The 25,079-nt window shown below is 42.5% G+C and overlaps 1 protein-coding gene across 1 annotated transcript in view; it reads right to left on the bottom strand.

Annotated features, from left to right (window-relative positions):
• PTPRG (protein tyrosine phosphatase receptor type G) overlaps nt 1–25,079 on the bottom strand; it is a 301,167-nt gene that overhangs the window by 99,330 nt on the left and 176,758 nt on the right. Inside the window, exon 6 of the mRNA XM_031555513.1 lies at nt 6,803–6,869. Coding sequence (XP_031411373.1) covers nt 6,803–6,869 — 67 coding nt within the window. The remainder of the gene's footprint in view (nt 1–6,802; nt 6,870–25,079) is intronic.

The following is a 25,079-nucleotide window of genomic DNA, read 5'->3' as shown; positions in this document are numbered from 1 at the left end:
CCTTTCAAATCTAACAGGAACTTGGATTGGAGATCAGAAGAAAATAGCTACATGCCAAGTCCATTTATATCTCATGGAATGCTTTGGACTTTCATCGTGCTTTTCTGTAAGAAAACAGGAACTTGGCTGCATTGGAAACAATATCTTAAAATGAGCTTATTTCCAAAATTAATGTATGTGCAGTGCCTGATAGGTGGAAACGTTACCCAGCTACACTTTGAATAACTGAAATCTGCAATACCAATATGAAGAGCTTTGAAAATCTCCCAAATTTGTTAAACACTGTTACTGCCAATTTCATTTTTACCCTAATGAGCCAAGTCATTCTAAAGCCTCTGCATTCAAACATTTAAAAAACGAACACACAGAAATAATCCAAAGGACACCATGCCGTACACCCACCAAACCAGAACTTCCAAGATGAAGCAGGCTGCACACCAGAGACAGGGATCAGACTAGCTGTGGTGATGTTCAAGATTAGATTACAAATATTATATGTTACTTTAACTGAAAAGATCTTCAAATGAGCACTCGCTGTGTAAATCCAGCATGCAGAGCAGTTTCTGATGGTCCTTTGTACTCAGTGTAATTCTTGTAGCTTACTGTTTAACTATTACTCTCATTTCTGTTTTTTTTTAAAGCTAGAGCATCTGCTGAACAACGCAAAGAAGCATAAGGACACACAAAGCAAAGCATTGCTGGGAGGAAGGGAATGAGATAATAACACACTCCTTACTTAGAGAGCTGCAGTCTCATTTAACCTGAGACAAGTGGGGTGGTACAAAGAATGAGAGGAAAGAAACAAAGGCAAGTCTCTTATGGAAAAAAAGAAACCAACGTGAACATTTCCATGCCAGGTGTCACACACGGGCTTAACTTTTCTTCCTCCTTCTCTTATAACACAGTTATAAGTGGAAACAGTTCAACAGGAAAAGGTTTAGCTGGAGAGGAGGGATCTTAAGTCTTCACGGAAATAAAATAAAAATAAAAATCAGGACCGTTAATGCTTACATACTGCTAATGCAGGGTTTTGGCATAGCAGCTTGTTCCACTAGGGTGAGAATTCTCCAGGTTTCACAAAATCTAACCCACGGCAGAGTTACACGTGGAGTCAGGGCTACGAGGCACACAGAGACTGAAAAATACAGAATGCGCACCAGTGACTGGAAGAAACAGTAACTGAGTGAGAAATTTGGAGAGGAAGAGGATCTTCAAGCAAGCTGAGGCCTGGCACCGGCAGGGTGAAGTGAGGCAGGAGCAGCCCGAGTGTGTGCGGCATACATCTGCTCCTGAGCCTCAGCAACACTGCACCTTCTCTGGCTTCGGCATCCCTCTTTCCTCAGCAAATATCCTCAAAACCCACCAGCAAAGCCTGCAGCTCCTCCCCAGTGCAGGTGCTTTGTTGACATTCATCACCAACCTACATTCAGCCACATCTTAACTTTAGAGTTCTTATTGCTACAATCTTCCTTTCGTCAGCTTAACTTAGTTTTTCTGTGCAATGTATTAATAATATGTCAGCTTGCTGGTCTGCTCAGCCACAACCAGCGCTGATTTCCACAGAGCAGACAGGTGAAGGACCAGAGATTTCTAACACTTCCATCATTTATTCCTCTAAATGATACAGACCCCTGCCGCTATGCGCGGAGCTGCCCTACATAAAGGTGTGAACTTATCACCTCTGCTCTCATCTTCATTTCCCACTTCCCTCCTCCTCGCCTCTGCTCCGCAGTAACTGTGTCCTGGCCCCTTTCGCACAGCTACTCTGGCTGTGAACACAAGAACAGATCAGAAAACAAAAGAATATATCCAGATCCTCCCCAAGGGAAAAAAAAAACAACAGAAAACGCTCCTCCACATTTCCTTCTCACATCACACTGCTCTTCCTTTGATGGTCTTCATTGTTCCAAATTGGGTTTCTGCTTTCTTCGAAGTTTTACTTTAAAAGCCAAGGTCCCATGAAAGCTTTCCCTCAGCCCTCTTCCCTGCCTTTTTTTCCTGATTTTCAGTGCGGAATGCAAATAGCTTGTCAGGTAGTGTTATGGTTAAAGTTAAAAACAAAAGAAAAAACCTGTCACGCTGCTAATGTTGTTTTCTTGTTATTATACCTTCTGGTGTGATAGATCCACAGGGTAACTAACACTGTCTGGATCGCTTCCTTTTAGTGCTGATTTATTTTAACAGGTTATTTGCTGCCTTTTGCCTAGGACAGCTGGAGAGATGTGCAACGTATTCATTCTCTCTTCTTTTTCCTTGTTGAAGCAATTGTGTTTCTATTCTATTATGGTAGGGTCTCCTGAGCAGTTCCTGAAACTTTGACAGTCACCACCAAGCTGCCTGAACATCTCTGGCCCACCTTGAGTGAGATTCAAGCTCACACCCTGCTCCATGCTTAGTGTAAGTTTCAGCACTATAGTAATACAACAGCAGAGGAAAAAAGAAAGTATATTTTCAAACACTCTTTTAAATAAACAAAGGCTGCTCTCTACCCCTCGCTCCAGCCCACATTCACAAACAAGCAACAGATGCCATCGATTCACTTTGTACCTAAGCTTTTGATCTGGCTGCTCTTTGATTTTCGCTGCTCACTTTTGACAAGGAAGGGAATAAGAGCCCAATTTCTGTGACATTAATAGAAGCTTTTCTGCTGCGGTAATTTATTTGTGTTTTGCTAATAACTTTGTGCTGATCCGTGTAGATTCTTGGTGACAGACAGGGAAAACAGGACAGTGTGACAGAACATGCTTGCCATCAGCATGAAAGGTTTGCCATGAGCCTGGGGTGCAGTGGGACTGAGCAGAGCACCTGGGTTCAGACTGGGAGAAAGCATAGCAGACATCATCTCCACAGCTGAAATGAGAAGACTTGTTTTAATGCCTTTCAGGCAGCTGGTAAGAACAAGGGAAAACCATCTCTAAGAGGCTTATGTACAAAACATTACCAAAAAGGGTAAGCCAAAGGCACTGAAGGCGGGCGAAAGGGATGTCGGTGTGTTAGCAGCTCCACCCTGTTGGTGCTCCTCTGGGATATTGCTGGAGTGTGAGGCAGATAAAAGCCTCTGTAGCCATTTTAATGCAAATCAACAGTGTAAGACATAACTTGGTACTTCATGTTCCCAGTTCCCACAAGGACTCTCTGAGTGAGGCCTGGGAGCTCCCCGGCTCCTCGCACAGCAGCAGCTCTGCCCTCTCAGCACCACAAAGGAAGGATGAGGGGCAGGGAAGGGCTCGGGGCACCCAGCTGAGCACACCAGCAGAAAAACAGAAGCAGCTCTATAGCACCAGGACCAGGCCATGTGTCCTTAACTCAACAGCCTGCTCTCACCTGGGGTCCTCCATCCCAGCAGCACCAGCACAGCTGGGGGCTTTTCTGCCAGCTTGCACAATGAGAACAACATCTCAATAGCTGAAATAGCTCCCCAGTGGTTACAGTGGAAAGACACCGTCATGCTGGCATCACAAAACATGCACCATGCTGCCCGAGCTCCGTCCCCACCGCGGTGAGGCCGGTGTGCTCCTGTTGGCCATCGGCAGCCCTGTGGCAAGGACTGCAACACAAGAGCAGCAGGGCCCTGGCTGGCGGGAGGTGTGACAAATTCTTGGCAGAGCACAGAACCGAAAGCAATTTTAAAATCAGCAACAGGCAGCTGACAGCTCTGAAAAGAGCCTCCTCATCGTTCGTGCGCCTTTACAATGCTCTGCGAGGGCGGACGCGGGAGTTTGGGAGCAGCGGCGCGATGGGAACGTTCTGTGCAGCGGGAGGATGTGAGACAAGCCCCAAAGCTTATCGCTGATCCAAACATTGTTCGGGTGTATGTGACCGCTGTGGTTTTCCTTCCAGCTAGGAAAACTTTGTATGGTTGCTCATGTAAAACTAAGCTTGATGTGACATTAAGATTCTAGAAAATTATGCCTGGAGATGAGGAAATAAAGTGAACTCTGAGTAGCGACTAAGCCTGTATTGATTTTTATGCGTACGTTTCTCTGTCATTGTTACCGAGCTGGTGACACTGTGAAGGGCGCAATTATTTATGTTCCATCAAATTAGTAAGTAATTCAAATCCCTGACGAAATTTCAAGCAAAAAATGCTTTCACTTTTCGCAGAAAGTCCCTCTGACACTTAAATTGTCCCCTTACCTCTGGAAGGGCACTTGAAAATACAGAATTTCATAGAAAAATTGAAAAGCTATGCAAGAAAAATGAAAAATGAGATCAATCTCCTTGGTAGCATCCTTATATGTAACTGAGGGTTATCTGAGCTGCTGCCATCACAGGGACAGAGTGGAGTTCATGGTGCAGAGTCCACATCTAGGGATAGTCCTTCTAGCAGGGCACTTGGAGAAACGATGATTTGAGTTTGTACAGTTTCCTAAATGGCTGGGAGGAAGGAGTGACTGTTCAGCCTAAGTCAGCAAGGATGCTCTACTGGTCAGAGGGAGAGAGATGGAAAAAAAGAAAATCTTACTTAAATAGGCATGTTGAAATAAGATACAAGGCAGGAGCAATGCCAAGGGGCTGATATTCTCTCCAGCCATAGGACACATAAACACGGTCTAATTTAAAAGTAAGGTAGTTATCTCAGCATTCATAGGCATTCCTGACTTCCACAATATAGGGATGTGCCTCTGTATTGTGATGACCACCTAAAAATAACATGGGAATGGAAATACTATAAAACACAAATAAACTTAAGGGTTCCACTTTGCCTTTCTCCAACTTCTTTTGTTGAATCCTTGCTTGATTCAACCACTGTTCAAAACCCCCTGTTTTCCAGCCAAAAAGTCCATTGCTGCCCTAGCGTCCCAGTTGAATGCAGCCAAATGGAATACAGGAAGAGTCTTTTAAGATAAATTCATAGAAATGTGCTCACATAAGATATAGGTAAATTACATCAAGAAAAGAAATAAGATGTCTGGAATAAAAGCTCATATCTTTACTATTACTCTAGATAATCACATTAAAAGAGAGATTTGATATCAGAATTCTTTACTGAAGAACTCCATCAATATTTAAGTTAAAGAGAACCATTTCTTTGAGCAAGTACTTTGTAGGAGGAAATTCTCTTACTTTACCCACAAAAAGAGACTTAAAAAAGGCCTTTAATCAGAGCCTTTGAAACAGGAAGGAAAGCAAGATTTTCCTCTTTTTCTTCCTTAATGTTTTTAAAAGGAAACTAGCTATTGAAATATATCAAGCGACTTCCTTTTCTTGAAACATTATAACCCTTCTGTGCATTGTGAGCAAAACAAAAATAAACGCCTTTTATCCACCCAGATTTTGCTGTAGGTAGGCAGCGCCAAGGCAGACTAATCATTATGTGGTCAGGGAATCACAGCCTTGGGACTGTGTCGCATCTTACCCAAACAATTATTTTTGGGAACGGAATACTTTTAGGAGGCATTGGTGTGATTATCTGCCACTGGCTATTTCAGCGGCAGTGGTGAGGAGCAAGAGACAGCACAAAAAATGATGAGATGGTTAAAAGAGCACAGAGCTTGCGGAGGCTAGAGCGGCTTGAAATAGAAGGCAGGTGGCTATGAAGAGATCTTGGTCCAGTTAAATGGCAGCTTGACTTCAATGTCAAATTACACAGCCACTGAAAAATCTTTGCAGTCCAACTGGTCCTTATTTTACTTTTGCCAGCCTGTTTTGTTACCCACTGTGTGCTGGGTAATAACATCTATTTTTGTGGAAAGCAACAGTTTTTTGGTCATGTGTGTTGTCTTTATTTCACAGCAGAACACTGCAATTTATGAACAGGAAACCACAGAAAATTCTCAGAATGAATGACTATATGGTATGTTACCATTTAACCCTTGTTTTTCACTTCCATTAGATTTATTAGTGTTCCCAGTTGCAATGTTAAATGACTCTGAAAGTAGAGCAATTAATCCAAAATCCTATTTGTTTTAATCTAACACTGTCAACTAGTTTTAGGTTTGCAGTCAGAAGAAAAAAATGTTTGTTAAGCTCTACAGCACTAGCTAATGTCTAAAGACAATGCTCTGAAAAGGTGCAAAGACGTTTTATCGCAGCACAATAGATGGGACGGAGATTTATTAGAGTCCTTAATACCATTCCAGCAGACGCCTTTTGAATGATAATGAGATTATTAAAACTTTACAAATCATTATATTAAAACCTGACAAGAGTACTTTTGGAACTGGAGCATCTTGATGTCGTTGCTAATGATGCATTACCTGTGATAAGGCTTCAGTAGAATTACTAAGTAAAAACTGGTTATAAAAGTATAAAATATATTAATATTTATTTCAGTACCTGCTATAAGTTCAAGGATAATAGGTTTATATGCATCAGAACAGTCCAATGATCGTATTTATGTCAGCATTAGAAAGATGTTCATCTGCTGCAAAGTTTAATTAATTTTCACAGATAGTTAATTTTCTGTTTCATTATCAGCTCCCTAAATTTGAAAGACAAATAATTTATAAACAAATAGAAACTTCAGAGAGGAGTATTTTTAGAGCAAACTGAAGATAAATAGCAGGAGTGAAGTACTAATACGAATGATATATTGTAGTGGGTTTTGATTGATAACTTATGCATTCTAGAGCACTGACTGAAAAGAAACAAATTGTTTACTGTTAGCCCCAACCCATTTTCAGGTAACAAATGGCTCTGGTCTTTACCAATCAAATAATGGCTGTAATGCCATTAGACATCAGTGAATGAGGAATGTGCAGGCTCACTGTGTCCTCCTATGGGTGACCTGATCCTTTAAGGACAACATTCCTACCCTTCTCCCCTTCCCAGCAAGAAGAAAGTTTAAGCAGCTACTTACCATGATGTACGACGCCCTTCAACCCATGGATAATGGGATCCAGTGCAGAATTGTCCCTCTGACTGACCTACATGCAAAGGATACAGGATTGGTTACATCTATTCTGGCATCAGACAGAACAGTCTCAGTTTAATCTTCTAAAGAGAGGAAAAAAAGATGTTATCTAACAAGCTGCTTAGTTCTCGCATTTACAATGGCTCCTCACCAAATGCCAAAGATACATGGTGTAATAAAATGAAGTAAGGAAGGTTAAACCAGAAGAAGGCATTCTCTGAATTCATTAAAACATTAGCAACATTATTACCCAGTAAAGCCTAAAAACAGAGATCTAGTGTCTTTCTGGCTACTTCTCCTTTCCTAGAGGAAAACAAGAGAAGTTATTATCGAGGAAGAGTCCACCAGTAGAGGAACAAATCTGATGCCACTGCTGCCATCAGTAATGCTGGACCTCTCTCAGCCATAAGAGCTGGGCTCTGACATCATGCTACTACTCATCTACTTGCAACACTGCTGAGGCATTTACATCCAGTAATGCATTTTTTTAAATTTTTGTAACTTTTTGCATGTTTTGAAGAAATAACTTAAAATTTCTGTGAACGTGTCCCATTACCTAAAGTACTTGCTAATTTACTTCTGCAAAGTAAATTCGGTGTGTATCTCATTCATGCAGTGCTGCTTCTTTTTTTTTGTTTTCTTTTTTTTTTCTCCTCCCAGTCAGTATCATAAACCTGAGCATCACTGATCATTTTTGGGCAGATTGCTCCAAATGAGGAAACAAATCAACTGCAAAAGGGCTCCTGTGCTTTCCTGCTTACCCGTGATTTCACATCGTGAGGAAAAAGAGAGATTAACAACTTTCTGTCTGGATTTTAACATGTGAAGGAAGGATTGGAACTAGAAGAAGAAAACCACGAGAGGAACTTGTGCCCAGCAGGGAATGTGTGCTCTGTGTGAAGCACAGAACTGGCTTGGAGCATGGCTGCAGGACGAGGGCGGCACTGACTGCAGCACATACCAAAATGAGTTACTGTAAAAAGTGTGAGTATGGTTTTTTCCCATTCTTTTCCCTCACTGCTAATAATAAATCTTAGAAATGTCATTACCTTTTTAGCCAACTGCATTAAGAAGAACAAACAAGCAAAAAAAGCCTCAAAATCAACACACCCCAACTTTCTTCTGTTTATTTGGCCTTTGAAATACTCTGCCGTGCTCACAACACATTCCCGTGTTCTTGTTTCCAGACAAAAAGGTTTGTTTTCTTTTGGTGTTTTAAATGGAAATTGAAGATCCTTTTCTCATCACAGTACTTCAGTACTCACAACGATAAGGTAGGGCAAGATCTGCACTAAAATTATGAAAGCAGCAGCAGCAGCTTTGAAATATATACAGCTTAGATGTTACTGGCAATAATATTATTAGGCCCGAAGGCTGTAAGCTCTTTGAAGCATGAACTTTTATATGCCCAAAGGGGTGCTCTGTACACTTTGGACTCTGTATAAATAATAATCACAGTACACTGAACCCAATGACCCACTTTGTAGGTTCTGTCTGGCTTCTGGCAAATCAACAGTAAACACTTTAAAAATGCAGAGCTGTTGGAAGACACGTTCTTGCATCTTTTCCATTTATTCAGGTTTCTCCAAGCCACAGCCACCACTAAAAAAGAAAAAGCAGCAGTGGATCTGAACAATGCTTCATTTATTGTTGTTTAACTGTAAGTTGTACAGAGTTTTATTTTGTTTGCTTTGTTTTTATCTCTCGTGACAGCTACCATCAGTTCAAAGAAAGCAAATAGATGGAAAGAAACCTAAAGGTTAAAATCCTTCCTTTTGGGATTTTCTGTCAAAGTAGATCAATTCCTAACCTCAGCCTTGGCAGCACCCCTTTAATCTGCTGAGGTGGTATGCCTGTATAGATCTAAGCAATCTTTTGGATAACATACTCTGCAAATATGTTGTGCTCTCCCATAGCATGAAATCGAGAGTCACGTTACTTCTCTGGGGGTGGGAAAGCATATGCTGCATGCATCTGTAATCATGTTTTCTCTGAGGGTATGGGATCTCACGTTTCTCTAAGACTCCCAGGCAAACAAGTGACACTTGGGGAGACTGCAGTTCAGACTTGCTTGGGATATAATCTTGTTTTCCTTGCAGATGCTTTTCTCCCTTTTTTAACCTTTACTTACACACAGTTCTCCCACATCTCACTTCACCCTTTTCAGGATCTTGGCAAGGCCATTAGAAAAGTGCTAGAAAGTTTTCTTATTTTGTGGAATGGCTCAGGCTTCAGAGCAAAACTTTTCTTACATCTTTTTTTCCTTAAGATCTGAAAAGAACATTCCTTGGATTTCCTCTCCTTTTTCTTTTTCTTTTCTTTCTTTCTTTTTTTTTTTGTTGCATTTTTCTGTATCTTTTCTTCTATCTATGTTCATAGCAAAAAAAAGCAGGTTTTTGAAACCCAGAATGTCAGATTCTATCCCAAGTGCTGTATGACTGTGGTTTAACTGGCCTGGAGCTACCATGCTGGTTGAGATCAGAGATTCACCCCATACAAGAATCCTGTCTCTGAAAACAGCTGAGACATAAAAGAAAGGCGAGGGAAAAAGAAAGAAGGAAAAAAAGAACAAGTCTACCACCAATATTTTTTTTTCACATATACTTTGTTAAGACAGTTTATTTTTTATTATCTTACGAATAGATTCTAAAGGACTGCAGGGATTAATGGGACGGATGGAAAACCATCCTGAAATAGCCCTAAGATACTCCCAGCACCACTACTACTACTGTTGTTTCCTGAAGATGATGCATTCATTCAAAACCAACACTGTAGGTCTGCAGTAAACAGAATAAATAACAATTGCTTGCATCATTTTTAATTGAACAATGCCTGTAATCCTCTTTAGCAGAAATAAATGGGTAACTCTCATGCTAAGTGCAAGGGAAAAATAAACACGGGAATATCATTAAGCAGTTTCCTGTGCTGAGAGCTCTCCCCACAGGGTAAATATGGGATGAAGATGACATGAGGAAGCCCAGACTCCTTGTTTATCGTACCCTTTGGGTGACTCCAATACCTGGTGCACACGTCATTCTGGTAGAATGAACAGCTCACTGTTAATGCAATGAATAAAACAAGCACTTGCAATGTAGGAAAAGGTCGTGTACAAGTGACCCCATTCTGCAGTCATAAAACAGAGACGTTCTTCAAGCAAAGGCATGGTGGAAATCATTACCCTAGACAGGCTGCATTTACTTACAGCTCCTGCACCTAATGCGGGCACTGAAAAATTATTCATTCTTCAGTTAACAACAAGGTTGATCAGTCACGAACTCTATTGACAAGAGCGTTAACACCTTTCAGCAGCACAACCTGCTGTCCCCTGCTTGGTGCCCCCAGAGCTGGCAGGGCAGGAGCAGGAGCAGGCCAGGAGCTGGGCACTTCCTCAGGATAATGAAAGTCCCAGAGAATGCTCAGAGCAAGAGTGTGACAAGAGGACGGACAGGGGACTGCTGATGCTAGCATGGTGCCAAGCCACAGCATGTGGGAACAGACTTTGCAGGGCAAGATACTACCATAGAAAGCCACAGTACTGAGTTCACTGTGAGTTAAAAAGCAAATTAAAAAAACAACTCCAAACAACAAACACGTGGGGAAAAAAAAACCCACAAAGCAAACCAGCAACAAAGACAGTTCACATTCTCTATCACTCTTGCCCTGTTAAGTGGCTGATGCTCACCACTCATCTGATTATGTTATGGAACAAACCCAGAATGTATTGAAGTCTCTGATTTCATAAAAAACCTGTGACCACGTGTTATACAATTTGAAACGTGTGCTAAATTCGTAAGCGAACCGCAGCCTGCCTTAATGCTGGGAGCAGTTCAATCAAGCAGGAAAAAAGAATGTCAGGCAAAAATTTGGAGTTTACAATGACTTAAGGAAAAATAATAAATATAAAAAAATCAGAGGAACCTCCAACTGAGCACTGAGGCAGTTAAAAGGCCACACAGCTACCCCAGATCTAGCTTTACAGACCTCTGGCCAGAAGGAAAGACTCCTTCCAACTCCCTCCATTCCCTATTACTTTGGGAGCCTCTCCAAAACCAGGTTACCCTCCCTCCAAGCAATGCACAAGTAGGCCCAGGGAGCAAAGCTCTCTAATGATCACTGGTACCCTGCAAAAAAGTAGGTGAATACTAATAGCTTGAACAGCTCAGAAGTCAGAAATATGCTTTTCTGTTAAACATATACTTAAATGGGTCTACTGGATTGAAGAAAAGAGTGTGGGGGAAAAAAGAACAGAAGAAAAATCTTCCAGTCTGAGTGATGTGAAATACAAATTTCTCTCTCATTTCCAGTGAAAAAAAAAAAATCTGGCATTTACACTTATTAAACTGTCATAAATTTGCAGCAACTGCTTTCAAGCTCATTAAATGGGCTCACAGACAGTACTGCAAAGCATCTCAAAGCAAAGAAGAACACCATAGCCGGCTATACTGAAAGGTGAAATGACATGCATTTTGTGCGAGTGAGAGGAAAATGAATGGCAACAATTTTGTGATACACTACCTGAGCCTTTCCCCTCAGAATAGTGATATAATTTACTTTTCTCTCCCACTGCAGCATTTGGCCCTTGACTTGGAAACTAAATCTTCAATCTATCAAGCCTTACCCATCTGCTAAGTAAAATGGCCAAGACGATCTGCATGCCTTGAATTCGATATAGCCAGCTGCTCCCAGAGTGCGGTGGCATTAACATCCAGAGACCATCCTCCTGTGCTGTAAAGGATGGTGCCTGCCAAGGATGAATGACTGCATACTTAACAGTGGCAGCTGAAGCCAGTGACAATGGCTGACACGGAGAGATGCCAATGTGTCAAATTTTACTTTCAATTACAATGGTGAGAGTCAGGGGTAACATTCCCCCTCACTGCATGCCTTCAGCTCCCATTCAGCTCATGGTTAAGATGTACAGTTCACCAGCCAAATACTCGAGTCTCCGAACATGCTGTACAAATAGCTAAGAAAAAAAAAACCAACAAACCTACTATAAATTAACGAGGTTGCAGAGATTAAATTGTCCTGTAAGGTTTCAGGACAACCAACATGGTTAAACAACTTATTCCCTTATCGGTGCAGTGCCGTTGGACAGATGCCAGCCTGCAACCTCTATGGCACTGTACCTGATTTTCACTGGATAGAGCAGAAATCAGCAGAATTTCAGTAATGCAAACATTATCTCACTCAATGTATATATATATTTTATCATTACAGCAAGAGAATTTCAAAAAATTCAAGATAACCATAGTGAAAAGAAACACACTTTTCTCAAAGGGAAGACACTCGGCGTATTGCTGGTGATCTTCAAATTCTTTCTTGCCTCTAGGGTTAAATTATTTTAGAGCCAGCTAATAGCTTGAGTACTCGTGGTCCTTCTGAACAATCACGCCTTATCCCTGCAGCAGTAAAAAGGATACACATCCTGGCTTTGTGGAACGCACCCTTTTGCTCTGCACACAGCCCATTGTCTCACCTCTCTCTGCTCTCCCTTTTGAAGTCCACATTGTAAAATCTGGCCGTGCATAAATATTTAATTTCTCAGATATTTTTGAATAAGAGGAAGTGAAATATTTCAGATGGATCTGGAATGTGGATGAACTGATATAAAAGAGTTTACATGTACTTTGCTTTGAAATGCAGTAGGAAATATTTATTAGGACTTTTTTTTTTAGGAGAAATGATGGGTGAAAAGGGATAGCAGACAAAGCTGCAGCACACTGAGTTATCCATGAAAGCAAGAAAATGCCTACAGAGCTCCCAGCACAATGACAGGGTGGATTTGGTGCTCTCAATTTTTCACTTTCACAGGCACCAAATGATCCAAAAACGATCCGTTCCTGCTCCTCCACAGATGATATTTTCTTCCATTCACCCCTTTCTCCCATTTGCTATGACTGTGCATCTCCCGTAAGAGTTGATGCAAAAGGACAAATCTGGCCGAGAGCCCGCAGCCTCACGGAGGTGAGCTGGGAGCCAGGAAGCATTTGCTGTGTAATGAGTGAACTGCCCAAAGTGTGTCCTGCAGAATGTCTTTGTAAGGGAAAACATGAAATGGAAACAGCCCCCTTAATACTTTAAACTGCTGCTCATGTCTAAAACCAGAGAGAAAACAGGTACCCAGGCAAGATGTGACACTGAACCTTAGCCTGGCACATGCACTATTTCACACAGATACTGCCATGACCTTTGATTTTTAAAAAAATGTGTATTAGAGCTGCGCTTGCCTTTGCCCACGGCAACTGGTTTCAGGATCAGTGATCTGAAGGCAAATTCTGTTAGGTTAAATCTGGGTTTTGGGTTTCAGGTGTTAACAATCCTTCTATGAATGAAAATATATTAAAGACACAGAGGAGCAGATACTGGCAGAGGGGATGTTCCTGGATGTTTCATTGACTGTGTTGTTTGAAAAGGGGGGGGGGAAGTTAATGAATCTTCCAATGATTATTTTAAATAGAATAATGGGTGCTCATTGATCCTTCTAGCTAATTCCACTTTGAATAATACATCATTCTGACTGAAAGCTTGCTAGTGATGTATTAACTTCATATTTCAGCACAGCTTTGGAGGGTGTCTACAGTAAGATATTAACTAGCAGTGCCAAAGAGAAAGCTGCACTTTAAAAAAAAAAAAATCCAAAATGGTTTTAAAAGCTATTGAGCTCACTTTGAGGTCAGGTGTTCTGGCTGCCCCCGTTCGTTCGAGTGCAACTCAGCCACTTGTGATGGATGCAACCACAGCTCCTCTCAACCTCAGCTGGCTTTGAATCAGCTGCATGTGGTCCTGAGGGAGTTTCAGACATCCTTAGACAAGGATGGGACAAACTAGGCTGTAGATTAGCAGAGTATGTTTTCTCTATCCACTCACTACTCAAAGGCTGAGTCAGTTTTGCTCAACTCAGCTTATGCTCTGCTTGTGATGCCGAGTTTCTTTGCTACTAGGCAGAAGCACTGACTGATGAGCACACCTGGCTGAGCAACGTTTACAGCCTGCCCCCAAACATTACCTCCATTCAGTACCACAAGTGTTGCAACATCTAGGATGGTAAAAAACAGCCAGTAATGCATTTTCCTTTCTTTTTGTAAGCCACTCATCTACCTGAAGTTTGACTCACACCAATGATAGAGGTAGACTCGTAGGCATTAATTTCACCAAAGCATTCTTGCACCTCAAAAGCACAACACAGCTAATTTACTTTAAGTGAATAGAACATTCAATTAACAAATTATTGAAAGATCTTAATAAGCGTATCTCTAAGGAAAAAAAAAACAACAAAAGATATGTGCAGCCCAAAAGCACAATCTGATTAGGAGCAATAGAATATTGAAGACACAAAGCTTTGTAAAAGACAAAAATGTAATTGCAACACAGAGGCCAAGACAGCTTCAGCAGCAGATTCTCAAAGCCAAGGAAGCTTGATTGATGGACTGTACCATCTGCAGCTGCGCAAAAAAGGCAAGAGTGGCTGTAAGTTTATTTAAAGCAATTTCGGTGCACTGAGCCTACTTGTTCTCCTCTGAGAAAATAATATGATTTCTTCATAGAGCATGTAGTCTACTTATTTAAGCAGTAGTGTGCAAGATCTCTCAATCCTACCAGCAGTTCAGCTGGAAAAATGACACACCAGGGGGTAACATTTTATCAGGATGGAGCCTATTTTATAAAAACTGCCATCAGTTATAAACTGCTCTCACCATCCGAGTTAAAGAAAAAGAGAAAAAAAAGTTTGGTCTGCTTTAGAGTTCCCACAATCTGCCCAGTTTATAGGAGTTTTTAGGTAAAAAAATAATCACTGTGACCTAAAGTAAGGAAGAAAATGGAACGGTGTAATGAAAAAAGCATCAGGAGCGCCGGATCATCACCCAGCACCCACTCTTTGGTATACAGCTTCACACATTTGGAAAGGCTCTACTCAGAACTGCAGAACCAAGAATGGAAGATAGCCTGCATTTCCTTATGCTCCTGACTTGAGTGTGGGACAAACGTGCAAGTGAGAAAAAAAATGCATTCCGTTTTGTTTTTCCCCCCTGAAAACAAAACAACAAATCCTGGTGGCTAAACCAGAAAATAAAATATGCTGGGCAAAATGTGTAGGGTGGAAGGGAACAGCTCAGACGGGCATTTCTAATGCCAGCATTTTGCAGAAGCCTGTAATATAATTGTTCCAGCTAAGCTTGCCTTGGATGCAGCAGAGATTTCCAGCCTTTTTCCTCTCTTCTAGCCAATAAAGGATTTTGGTGACTGAGGTCACAGCAATCTCCCCTTTAAAATGAAGAAAAGGATTTGTCTCAGCTTCCCAACATCTCTCTTTCATTCTACATGAAAAGTCCCCATTTTTCTCTCTCTCGGTGTTGCCCTCAGCTCATTTCCCCATGACTGCAGCAGCCGCTCTCTCCAGCCCGCCAGCGCCAGATGACTCAAGCCGGCATCTATGAGTCACAAACACAAAGGATGCAGAAATGTCAATTAAGTTACACAGCCACTTCCCCAATGACAACCACACCTCAGTTCACAATTAGATTAGAAAACCAGTGAAAACAAATTGTTGTAGGGCAGAATTTTTATCTCCTGCTCTGAAACACAAAACTCCACCGTGGTTCGCGCATCGCTCCTTTTGGCTCGTTTTTAAGTAGGCTGGTGTGAACTGATCCCTGAAACTGACGCGGGAGCTAAAACAAATTTCCTTTCCTACATCTAATGAAGCTGTGGGCCGGGAGAGCACTCCAGTTTCCGGGAGTCTTTGTGGTACGAGAACCCAATTTTAGATCGGTGCCGATCATTAATAGCTTTCTGGCATAAGAGGAGAAGCGAGTCTGTCAACTATAATACGGTTTTGTTCCCTCTGAAGCAAGTTCTTGATTTTTTTCCCTCATCTTATGTAAATTTTCAATGCCATTTAACTTCTTGCAGATGCTTGCAGCTTTTCAAAATGCCAGGCCCTCATTCCATTCAGTACTGGCGGTACCCAAGGTAGAAAGCACCAGCTCATCCTCAGAATTTCTCTCACGCCTCCGCTCTCATTTCTGAGCCACCTCCCTCTCCCATCGCCCACCTGCCACATCCTCCTCACTCTTTCTCTCCATTCGGGGAGCTGTTCCTGTCTCCTCCAACATTACAGCGTCTCCTCTTCCCAAACCGTTCCAGATCACCCCCTCAAGATCCCTCGCACGGTTCTGTCGCCTCTCCTCTCCTCCTCCTGCACCGTCAAGAAATCCCTGTGTCTCTTTCCAGATACCTTTGCATAGAGGACATGCAGGAGCCTGGTCAGCAAGCAGGCTAGGCCCAGGGAAACTAGGACTGCAGCAAAAAGGGCACAGTGCCCACCTGTAGGGCTGCCAAGGGCATCTTTGCTGGAGGGCAGGAGGTGGAGGTGCACCCAGAGACATCCCTGAGCCAGGGTGGGTGCCAGCAGCAGAACCCCAAAAAACAGACAAGAGGAAGCAGTTCTCGCCTAAATGTTCTTTAAACCACTGAACTAAGAATGGCAGGATGTGGCCCTCACTTTTCATCTCAGCTGCTTCTACGCTACTCATGTTCCTGAAGCATCAGAAGTATAGCTCAGAAAACCCGTCTTATTTCACTGGTGTTACACTACACACAACAGTGAGGATCATATGTCAAGCTGTTTGTTTTTCACTTGGCTAGAATGACCCAACAACTCACTCGTTTCCTTACAAAAACATTTCAACAAGTATCATGGCTTGTGCTGAGAGGAAATGGGGAAATTGCTGTGAAGGAAAAAAAAGCACTTCGAATACAAGTGCATTAAAAGCCTGGGAAACATTGAGTTTGTGGCAGCAGTTTCTTCCTCTTGAAATACAAAGAAACACAAAAACTAACATGACATGTACGCTTGTTTCAAGATGTTCTACATTTCAGCAGTGGCAAAGTGAATGCTGTTCAATCATGGCGAGTAGGTGAGTCTTAAAGCCACAGAACTCCTCAGGATGCTCTACCCTTCATGCCTCTGCTCCACAGGCTCCTTACAGCTTTGTGGAGCTTCTGCCAAGTCTGACCCAGCCGTGGAGGGGGTCTTCGTGCTCTGCCTCTGATCAGAGAGCCCTCCTCCTGCACAGGATGTAGCTTCAAAATTGCCAGAATCTCAAATTCTTAGGTAAAGGTTTGAGAGAAGAAATGAAACTCAACTGAATGTGATTTAAAACAAAACTTAAAATGTGGTTAGAACAAAACGTGGTTAGAACAAAAGGTGCTCTTCTCACAAGTTGAGTCTGACCCAGAGCGATGGAGAAGCTTCCTGCAGGCGGGTGTACACAGGAATGCTCTCAGGAAGCCTTCATCTCCTCTCCCACACTCTCTGAATCTGCTTGCCAGGGTACCCACCTTTTATTTTCAGATGTTTACTTTCCTCAGGGCTTTAACTCCTGAGTGTCCACACATCATGTATGCTGGCTGTGATCCTACCACCAATGCCGTGAGCAGTCAGCTGGGCTACCCGACTCTCGGCACACACTTCAGTCATGACCCCAGTTTTGGTACCTACTTCTAGAAAAAAATGTCATCTCTCTTCTCAGAATGTGTCAGGATGCACAGTCCTTTGATGGCACCACCATCATATGATGACCTATGACCGACACCACAAGCTGCGTTAGGCTCTCCCCTGCCAAACACTTGAGCTGGAATGAAGCAAGCTTAAAAGCCAATGCTCTGTGAAAGCAGTCCTCAGAGGACTGCAGAGGGTTATGTTCACTGCCAGGTTGTGCAGACAATTCTCTCCCAAATAACCAAGACCCAATAGAGTTTACATCCCAGTTCAGGTGTAACACGCATACAAGGAGCACTGCACCAACAGCTGCTGTGAGGATCAAAGGCTTCCCAGAGCTGCATGCTGTAACATTACCTGTTCTCCGTAGACTGGTAATCCCAGTGCAACAGTAGAATCATAGAATCATTCAGTTGGAAAAGACTACTAAGATCACCAAGTCTAAACTGAACCCATCCCCACTGCCCACATCCCTCAGTGCCACATCTCCATGGTTCTTGGACACCTCCAGGGATGGTGAACTCCACCGCCTTCCTGGGCAGCCTGTGCAAAAGCCTCACCACTTTCTGAAAGTAAGTTTTTCATTATATCCAACCTGAATCTCCCCTGACATACCTTAAGGTCGTTATCTCTCATCCCAGGACACAAATGCACTTGCACTCTGTCTACATTTGGATTTATGGGGGGGACAGCAAGCATTTTCATATATGCCATGTTAAGGAAGGCATAATAAATCTTCCATTTTTAACAGAAAAATCTGGTTATATGTCTCAGATGCAAAACAAGCAGACGTCAGAAGAAAGTCGGTCTCTCCCAAAAGGCAGACAAAGGCTGGGCACTTACGACATGAATGCAGCATTAAAAAAATTGTTTCTGACACAAGAACAGCTGACAGAGATAATCTCCATAGCTCAGCATGAATTCATACAGCCTTTCAGCAACTCTATTAGACAGGTGTGGTAGCAGCCAGCTGTACGGCAGGCACAAAGCAAGTTTCTGCAGAACTCAAGTGCCCATATGGCCCCGCAGCACTTCGAGGCGGTGCCACCTGCCCAGGCATCACCCCCTTCTCCCACTGCCATCTGTCCACAGAGAGGTATCCAGACCTACTTGAGGAGCAGTGTGAAGCAGGTCTTGATAACAAGTTCAGGCTCAGAAATGATGATGTCTTCATCCACAACAGGGAGACCACCAAACAGCTCCACCTGGACAGGCGCAGCAGCCAGTTCTGCTCTGGTCTTTAATTCTCTGCCCAAGTTACGAGAAGAGACAAGTCTAGCCACAAAGCAGGGAGGGCTGTGTGCTACTATGGAAGGCGAGTGTGTTAGCTGAAATACCATACGTCTCTGTAGATATGTGGAGCAGCAGAAGGAACCAGTCTGCTTAGCTGTATCACTGGTAATGAGCTGGTAAAAGGAGAGCATCCCCAAACATTCCCCTAGAGTTTCATATGACTGGTATCTTTACGCTGCCTGTTTAACATTATGGGGAACTACCTGCTCACACCTCCCGTGAAATGCAGCAGGATAGAAAAGCATGTATTTCCAGCAGCTTACAATGCAAAATGCAGAAATAAATTCTTTGAAAAGTGATAGATTTAATCATGTTTCACACAGGAGCATTTTAAATTACATGAGGTGTTTTTATAGGATTGAGATATGATAAAGAAGGTTTGCAAGGTGGCAATGGAGCTGGGGGGAGAAGGAGTAAGAAAACTTTACATTGGCTGTTACTAATATACAGGCATGTAGACAGTGCCCTACAAATCATAAATAAAACACACAAAGCTTCACTGTTAGGGTTATGGAGCTGTGCTTTCTAATCAACACTTATCCATACAGCTGCTTTTAAATATTGACCTGGTGGCATGATTCTGAGGGAGAATGTTTATCACAAGGGGTGATTTAATTCAATCATCCCAGTTCCTGCATAATGAGATCTTATTTCTCCTAAACCCCAGAAAGCAGTAACTTAAGCGAAGCTTACAGATCAGCTAATATATTTACAGCCTTAAAATAACACGAGACACTATAAAATACACTGAGATTCAAAGTTAATCTGTTTTAGCAATATTCTTGCAGCAAGTGAAGATGAATTTTACGCTGAAAAAATCCATTCTATCCAAAGCAAGGCTTTGTAATAACCAAGCTGCTTTCTAATGTGGTACATCATTTCACATTACTCACAAAGAACAGTTTGCCAAATCTGTGGTTCGGCTTCATTTGATACAGTATGCATGTGGCAAAACCCCACACCTTCTTTCAGAAAATCTCTTTTATTTTTGATAATGACTGCCTCACAATGTATTTGTGATGCACAGAAATTGTGCAGTTACAATCAGCAGCTAAATACTTTTGGATTGTATCAGCCCAGCAGCTTTCCTTTGGCTTCTCAGTCCTCTCAGTGCTGCGAAACACTGCAAGCTCATAAGAGAAATCCTGCTCCATCTTGCAAACCTCTGCAAACTCACTGTTAGAAGTGCTGTGAACAGATTTAAGCAATCTTTATTTAACACATACTTCAATTTTCAGCACAGAAGACTGTGACTGGCATTCTTGACTCATCTATCTCCAGTAGAGCTTAATGCTCATAAAAGCACATCCCAGCTTCTTTGCTGGTTTTGTTCAAAGAGCTCTGATTAAGCGCACCTGAACTTAAAACAGAGGAGAATTTAATATTACTCAAACTGGGACCATTTAGCTCCTTCCAAACTCCCTATCTCCCCTGGATTAACGTGCTTTCAGTGAGCACCAAAGGCAGAAGACATCTGAACACAAGTAAAATGTGCTGCAAAAGGATTCCCAGGCTTACCCGCCCTCAGCTCCGCCCTATGAACTTGAGGATTTCTGATTTAGATTCACAGGAGGTATAACATCAGATAGGAGGATTACTCTGGGCAAGCCGCCATCTCAGCCAGAATTATTTTGGGGGTGATATGCCATCAGCATTATCAGTTAAGCCATCAGCCATACATATAAATGTCTACCTCTAAAAAGACATAAAGAAAGAGACCAGCCTAGACTCTGATTTACTTTCATTGCCTTTCTTTGACCCCTGGAAAGAAAACCCTCAACACCCATCTCTCCCACAGCCGTCCTGCAGCACAGACACTGGAGATGACAAAAGCCAGCAACAATTCGACCCTCTGGCAGGAACCTGAACACTGCATTTGCAGTCATTTACAAGAGGTTGTAACTGAATGGCTGAGAGGTTTTTTAATGCATGCTTGCTCTGCATTATGTGCAATATATGGGAATGATATAGGAACCCATATGTGTTAGTGGCAATAACTGGGGCGGTAATGGGCTGGGCAGCACCTTCCTGCTCCCAGCCTCTCTCTTCCACTTCCATGCTTTCACAGCACACGGAGCCCAAGCAAAACTTCCTGACTCTGCAGCTGGACCTGCTCTGCGACTTGGTGAGGGCACGATTAAGATGATGAGGGAACTGCCTCGCTGACTGCACAGAAACGACATGTTCCATTTATTTGCACAATGCAAGCCCTAAGTGATTCTTACATCTCAGAGCAACCCATTAACAACAAGAGACTTTGTGAATGGAGTATCTGGGTAAACACTTCAAACAAATATATAAATTATGCATTGTCGGTATACTTTTCTACCTTAGGGACCACACTGAAACGAGACTAAAGAATTATGTTTTATTTGTATTAAAAATGTATTAGCTGCTGTCCGAGCAGGTTTTCTAGAACATTTGGTATGCTACCCAGGAAATTCTGTCTGAAGCTTGCATTGTTTATTATTGCCAATACTAGGAGAAACTTGGCACTGTTGTATCTGAGAACTACAGTAATAATTCTTCAGGCAGAACAGCTTAAATTTAATAAGAATAACTTTTCCTTCTGAGCCAGGAGATCTGAAGGCAAAGGGAGTCCCGATTTTACCCATCTATTTTATATATTCAGACTTTACAACCAATTTCTTTTATGGTACAAAGTGAAACTCGGCAATCATTTATGAATGGATCCCACACTCTTACTTAATGTGTGCCCTAACGTTAACTGGTAACCAGAGACATTGCAGCTCCATGGAATGAGAGGATGAAAACTAGTGCTGCTTTTCTAAGGGCTACACAAACACTGTGCAACATCCAGCAGGACTGTGCCTCACGTGGACCTGAGAGCTGGATGCATTTAAGGAAAGGATAGATGGGACATTGGGACTTAGGGACATGTTTAGTGGGTGGTATTGGTGGTAGCTGGGTGGTTGGACTAGATGATCTGAGAGGCCTTTCCCAGCCTTAGTGATTCTATCATTCTAAGTTCCTGGATCTCAGTGTCTACGACCCCTGCATGTAAACCACCTATACTTGATTAGTCCTCTGAGAGACAAATGGGGTCTGTGTCTTGGATGGCTGCAGAGGACGGACTTTGCAGAAAAATAAATTGAATTAAATTTAAAAAGGAGGTAGGCAAAGAGACATAAAAAATGATCTTCCAGGAATCCAGGCTGAATGTTTAACAAGAGGGAGAAAACAGAGTTATTCAGAGGCAGCTGCTCTGTTTGGGAGAGAGGAGAAGGGAAAGGAGATGAACATACAGCTTTATTTCTCCTTTGATTCTGTAACTAAGACCAATTCTAACAAAACTCTCCAAAGACTTGGAGAGCAAAAATAGATGCTTTATTTCCAACCTCTCTCCCTTTTTCTTAAACAAAAAGGTCAAATCAGAATGCACCAGCTTGGGAACGTGTGAGAAGGACGGAGGATGAAGCAGTTGCTGCAGAGATGAGAAAGGGTACTTGCAGGAAAGAAAACAAGGCAGTTTCAATGACTTCTCAGTCCTCAAAGACACAAAGAGAGCCTCCACAAGGAGCTGGTGTCCCCCCAAAGCACACACCAGAGGCTGCAGTCCTCAAGCTCTGCCCCAGCTCTGCTGGCATCCTGCCCCAGCTCTGCCGTGCGATGTCTGAAGAAATGGCAAAGTGACACAGCAACAAAGCACACTGAAGAAAAATGCAAAAGGCATTGCTGCAGTTAGGGAACTAATTTGTTTTTTAGTCTAATGGTTATAATCAGCAGACTTCCTGAGTATCAATCTTCCTGAACCACAGAGGGGGTGAGATTATAGACTGACGACTGTAATTTTTACATATTAGACATCTAAGTGTCATTTTCAGGAGTCTGGTAATGAAAAAACTCCACGAGATTTTTTCTATCAATTTAAAGGTTGGGTTTTTTTTTTCTGCATGACTACAAAACGATTTTATTTTTTTAAGGCAGGATATTTTTAAATCACAGAGAAGTAAATTACTGCACTTCAGATGCTGACATTCGACACTAAATAATTCCTACGCTGACTCCACTTTGGAACATCAAGGGCGAAGGAAAGGAAAGGAAAGGGAGGCAAACGAATACGCAGATGTGTGTTGATCGAGTTCTTAGGGCAAGTTATTCAAACAAAACCACTAAAATATAAGGGGACAATTACGAAAATTAAGGCTAACAAATTGGTACGTAATTTAATGAAGCAAGTTAATAACGGCATCCCACTTGGGATTAATCATAATATATTAATTAATAAGCATTGGGGAGCAAAAAAGCTGCACGTCAAAATCATTTACAATGCTGTAAACTGAAAGATAGCGATCCTGACATTCAGACGATCATTAAGCCAGAAGAGCACAGAGACCTGTTCCCCATGCAAAGCACACAACCAGCTCACATTAATGGTTACAGCAGATCGTTCAAGATATTGAGCAGAGACACCATAAAACACACCGAAAGTGTTTCTCAGATTTGCAGGTTTGCACTGCTTTGGGGTCCAAGTCCTCTCAACTGCAAAAAAAGTTTACAGTTCCTTCCTAGCATCACTCATTGTGATGTTCCCATTAAAAACAAAAAGCAATGGAATGTGATTCATCACAAAAACCAAAAGTCACCCAGCAGCACACCACAACCGGGAGCTGCCCTTATCAGACCAGGGGAGCAGCAGCACAAGTTATGAGACCTGGCAGTTAAGAAGGCATTTATAGTCCACTGAGGGAAAAAATTATCTAATTTTTGTCTTTAGTTAGAGGTTGTTCCAGACACACTGGAAACAGCATTTCTTTCTCTATAGGAACCTGAAATTAAAAAGAAAATAAAAGTCAAAGTCTCTCTGTGCACTCTGGTATTTCACCCTGTGCTGCACAAAGAGCCACATGACATCACTTTCTGCACAGACTGTGCTCCCTAAAACTTAACCTGATAAAAAGATTGCCATTGAAAGGATTGCATTTTGGCGTCATCTGACATAAAGTGGGGCTTCCTGCTCTTCTGCCTCAGTGGAAAATGCCATGAGTTCATGCAGCTGCAGAGAAGAAGGGACAGGACGGCGATTGCTTGGGCGCACATAAGGCAGATTATCCTTCTACACCACACAGTCAGCCTGTGGATAGAAAAGTTTCAACACAGCAGGTTGCAGCCATCATGATCTAGAGACTGCAAATGCCTCTTGGCAGAACACAGGCAAGCAGAAGCAGAACGATGTGTTTGCTTCCAAGAACGATCTGTTTCAGCCGCCCTGTCAGTCTGTCTGCCTCCAGATCCAGCCCCCCTTTCGCTCACGCATTTGTACTTGTTCCTCCAGGCACGCCTGCTCCGATGTTCAGGCTGCTGTGTGAACACCTCTGCTCTTAGCAGCCTCGTGCTTGGCCACATGGGCTCCTTCTCACGAGTGAGGCACAGCAAACGTGCAGCCACGTGAATGAGCAAGCATGGTGCTCTGCAAACCGAGAGGAACTTGGCTCGTGTTTGTATGGGATGTGAGCTGGGGATTACCAGGAGCCTGGGCTCAGCAGAGACCCCAGAAGCAAAAGTGCTTCTGGTGTCAGTCAACAGAAAGTTTCATAGAATCAGAATCGTTTGAGTTGGAAGTACCCTTAAAGGTCATCTGATCCAACTCCCCCGCAATGCACAGGGACACCTACAGCTCCGTCAGGTGCTCAGAGTCCATCCAGCCTGACTTTGGATGTCTCCAGAGACGGTGCATCCGCCACCTCTCTGGGCAACCTGTGCCACTGCTTCTTTGCTCTTATTTGCAGTACTGCAGCAGCCTGCTCCACAGATAACAGTCTGCGGAACTCCAGACTTGGACAGGAGTTGTTTGCTTAGTACTCTCAAGAGGCAGGCCAAACGTTTATGTCCTGAAATAAAGGATGAAGAGCCCTATTACAGAATCCTTTTTTACTGTTGAACAAAATACGAAAAATGACAAAACTGCACAAAGGTATGAAACAGAGCAAGGATAAAGTCTCGTTAGGCACTTGAAAGTCAGTGAGCACCAAAACTGAAACTGGCTATATATTTACTTCTTCAGTCACAGAGCTATTCCCCATCTGTTCTCCTCTTGCTTTCTTCCTTTACATAAAATATTCAAAAATATTCAAATTTCTCAAAGTTTCAAGAGAAGTTGAAACAAAATAAAAATCTGAACATGCAGATTCTGGATTTAGTTTAAAAATTCTTTTTGTTTTCTTTAACTGAAAGGTAGAACACATTCTTTTAGAAACAAACATTTCCCTTGAATTTTTGCCTTCTATCCAAACCTAGCTTCCAATCAATGGGGTTTTAATGCAGGTTCTTAGATCAGCATGGGCTCTGACTGTTAGGCACCCAAACTTACATGTTTTGGCTACAGAGACGGCTCTGGAGGCTGTTCAGTGCCATTCACACTCTGAACTCAACCCAAATCTAGCAGGCTTTAAGAAATACTCATAA

This window comes from Meleagris gallopavo, chromosome 14 (genome assembly GCF_000146605.3).
Source record: "Meleagris gallopavo isolate NT-WF06-2002-E0010 breed Aviagen turkey brand Nicholas breeding stock chromosome 14, Turkey_5.1, whole genome shotgun sequence".
NCBI classification, from domain to species: domain Eukaryota; kingdom Metazoa; phylum Chordata; class Aves; order Galliformes; family Phasianidae; genus Meleagris; species Meleagris gallopavo.
The sequence above is the reverse complement of the archived record's forward strand: the minus strand, read 5'-3'. Positions and strand labels throughout refer to the sequence as shown.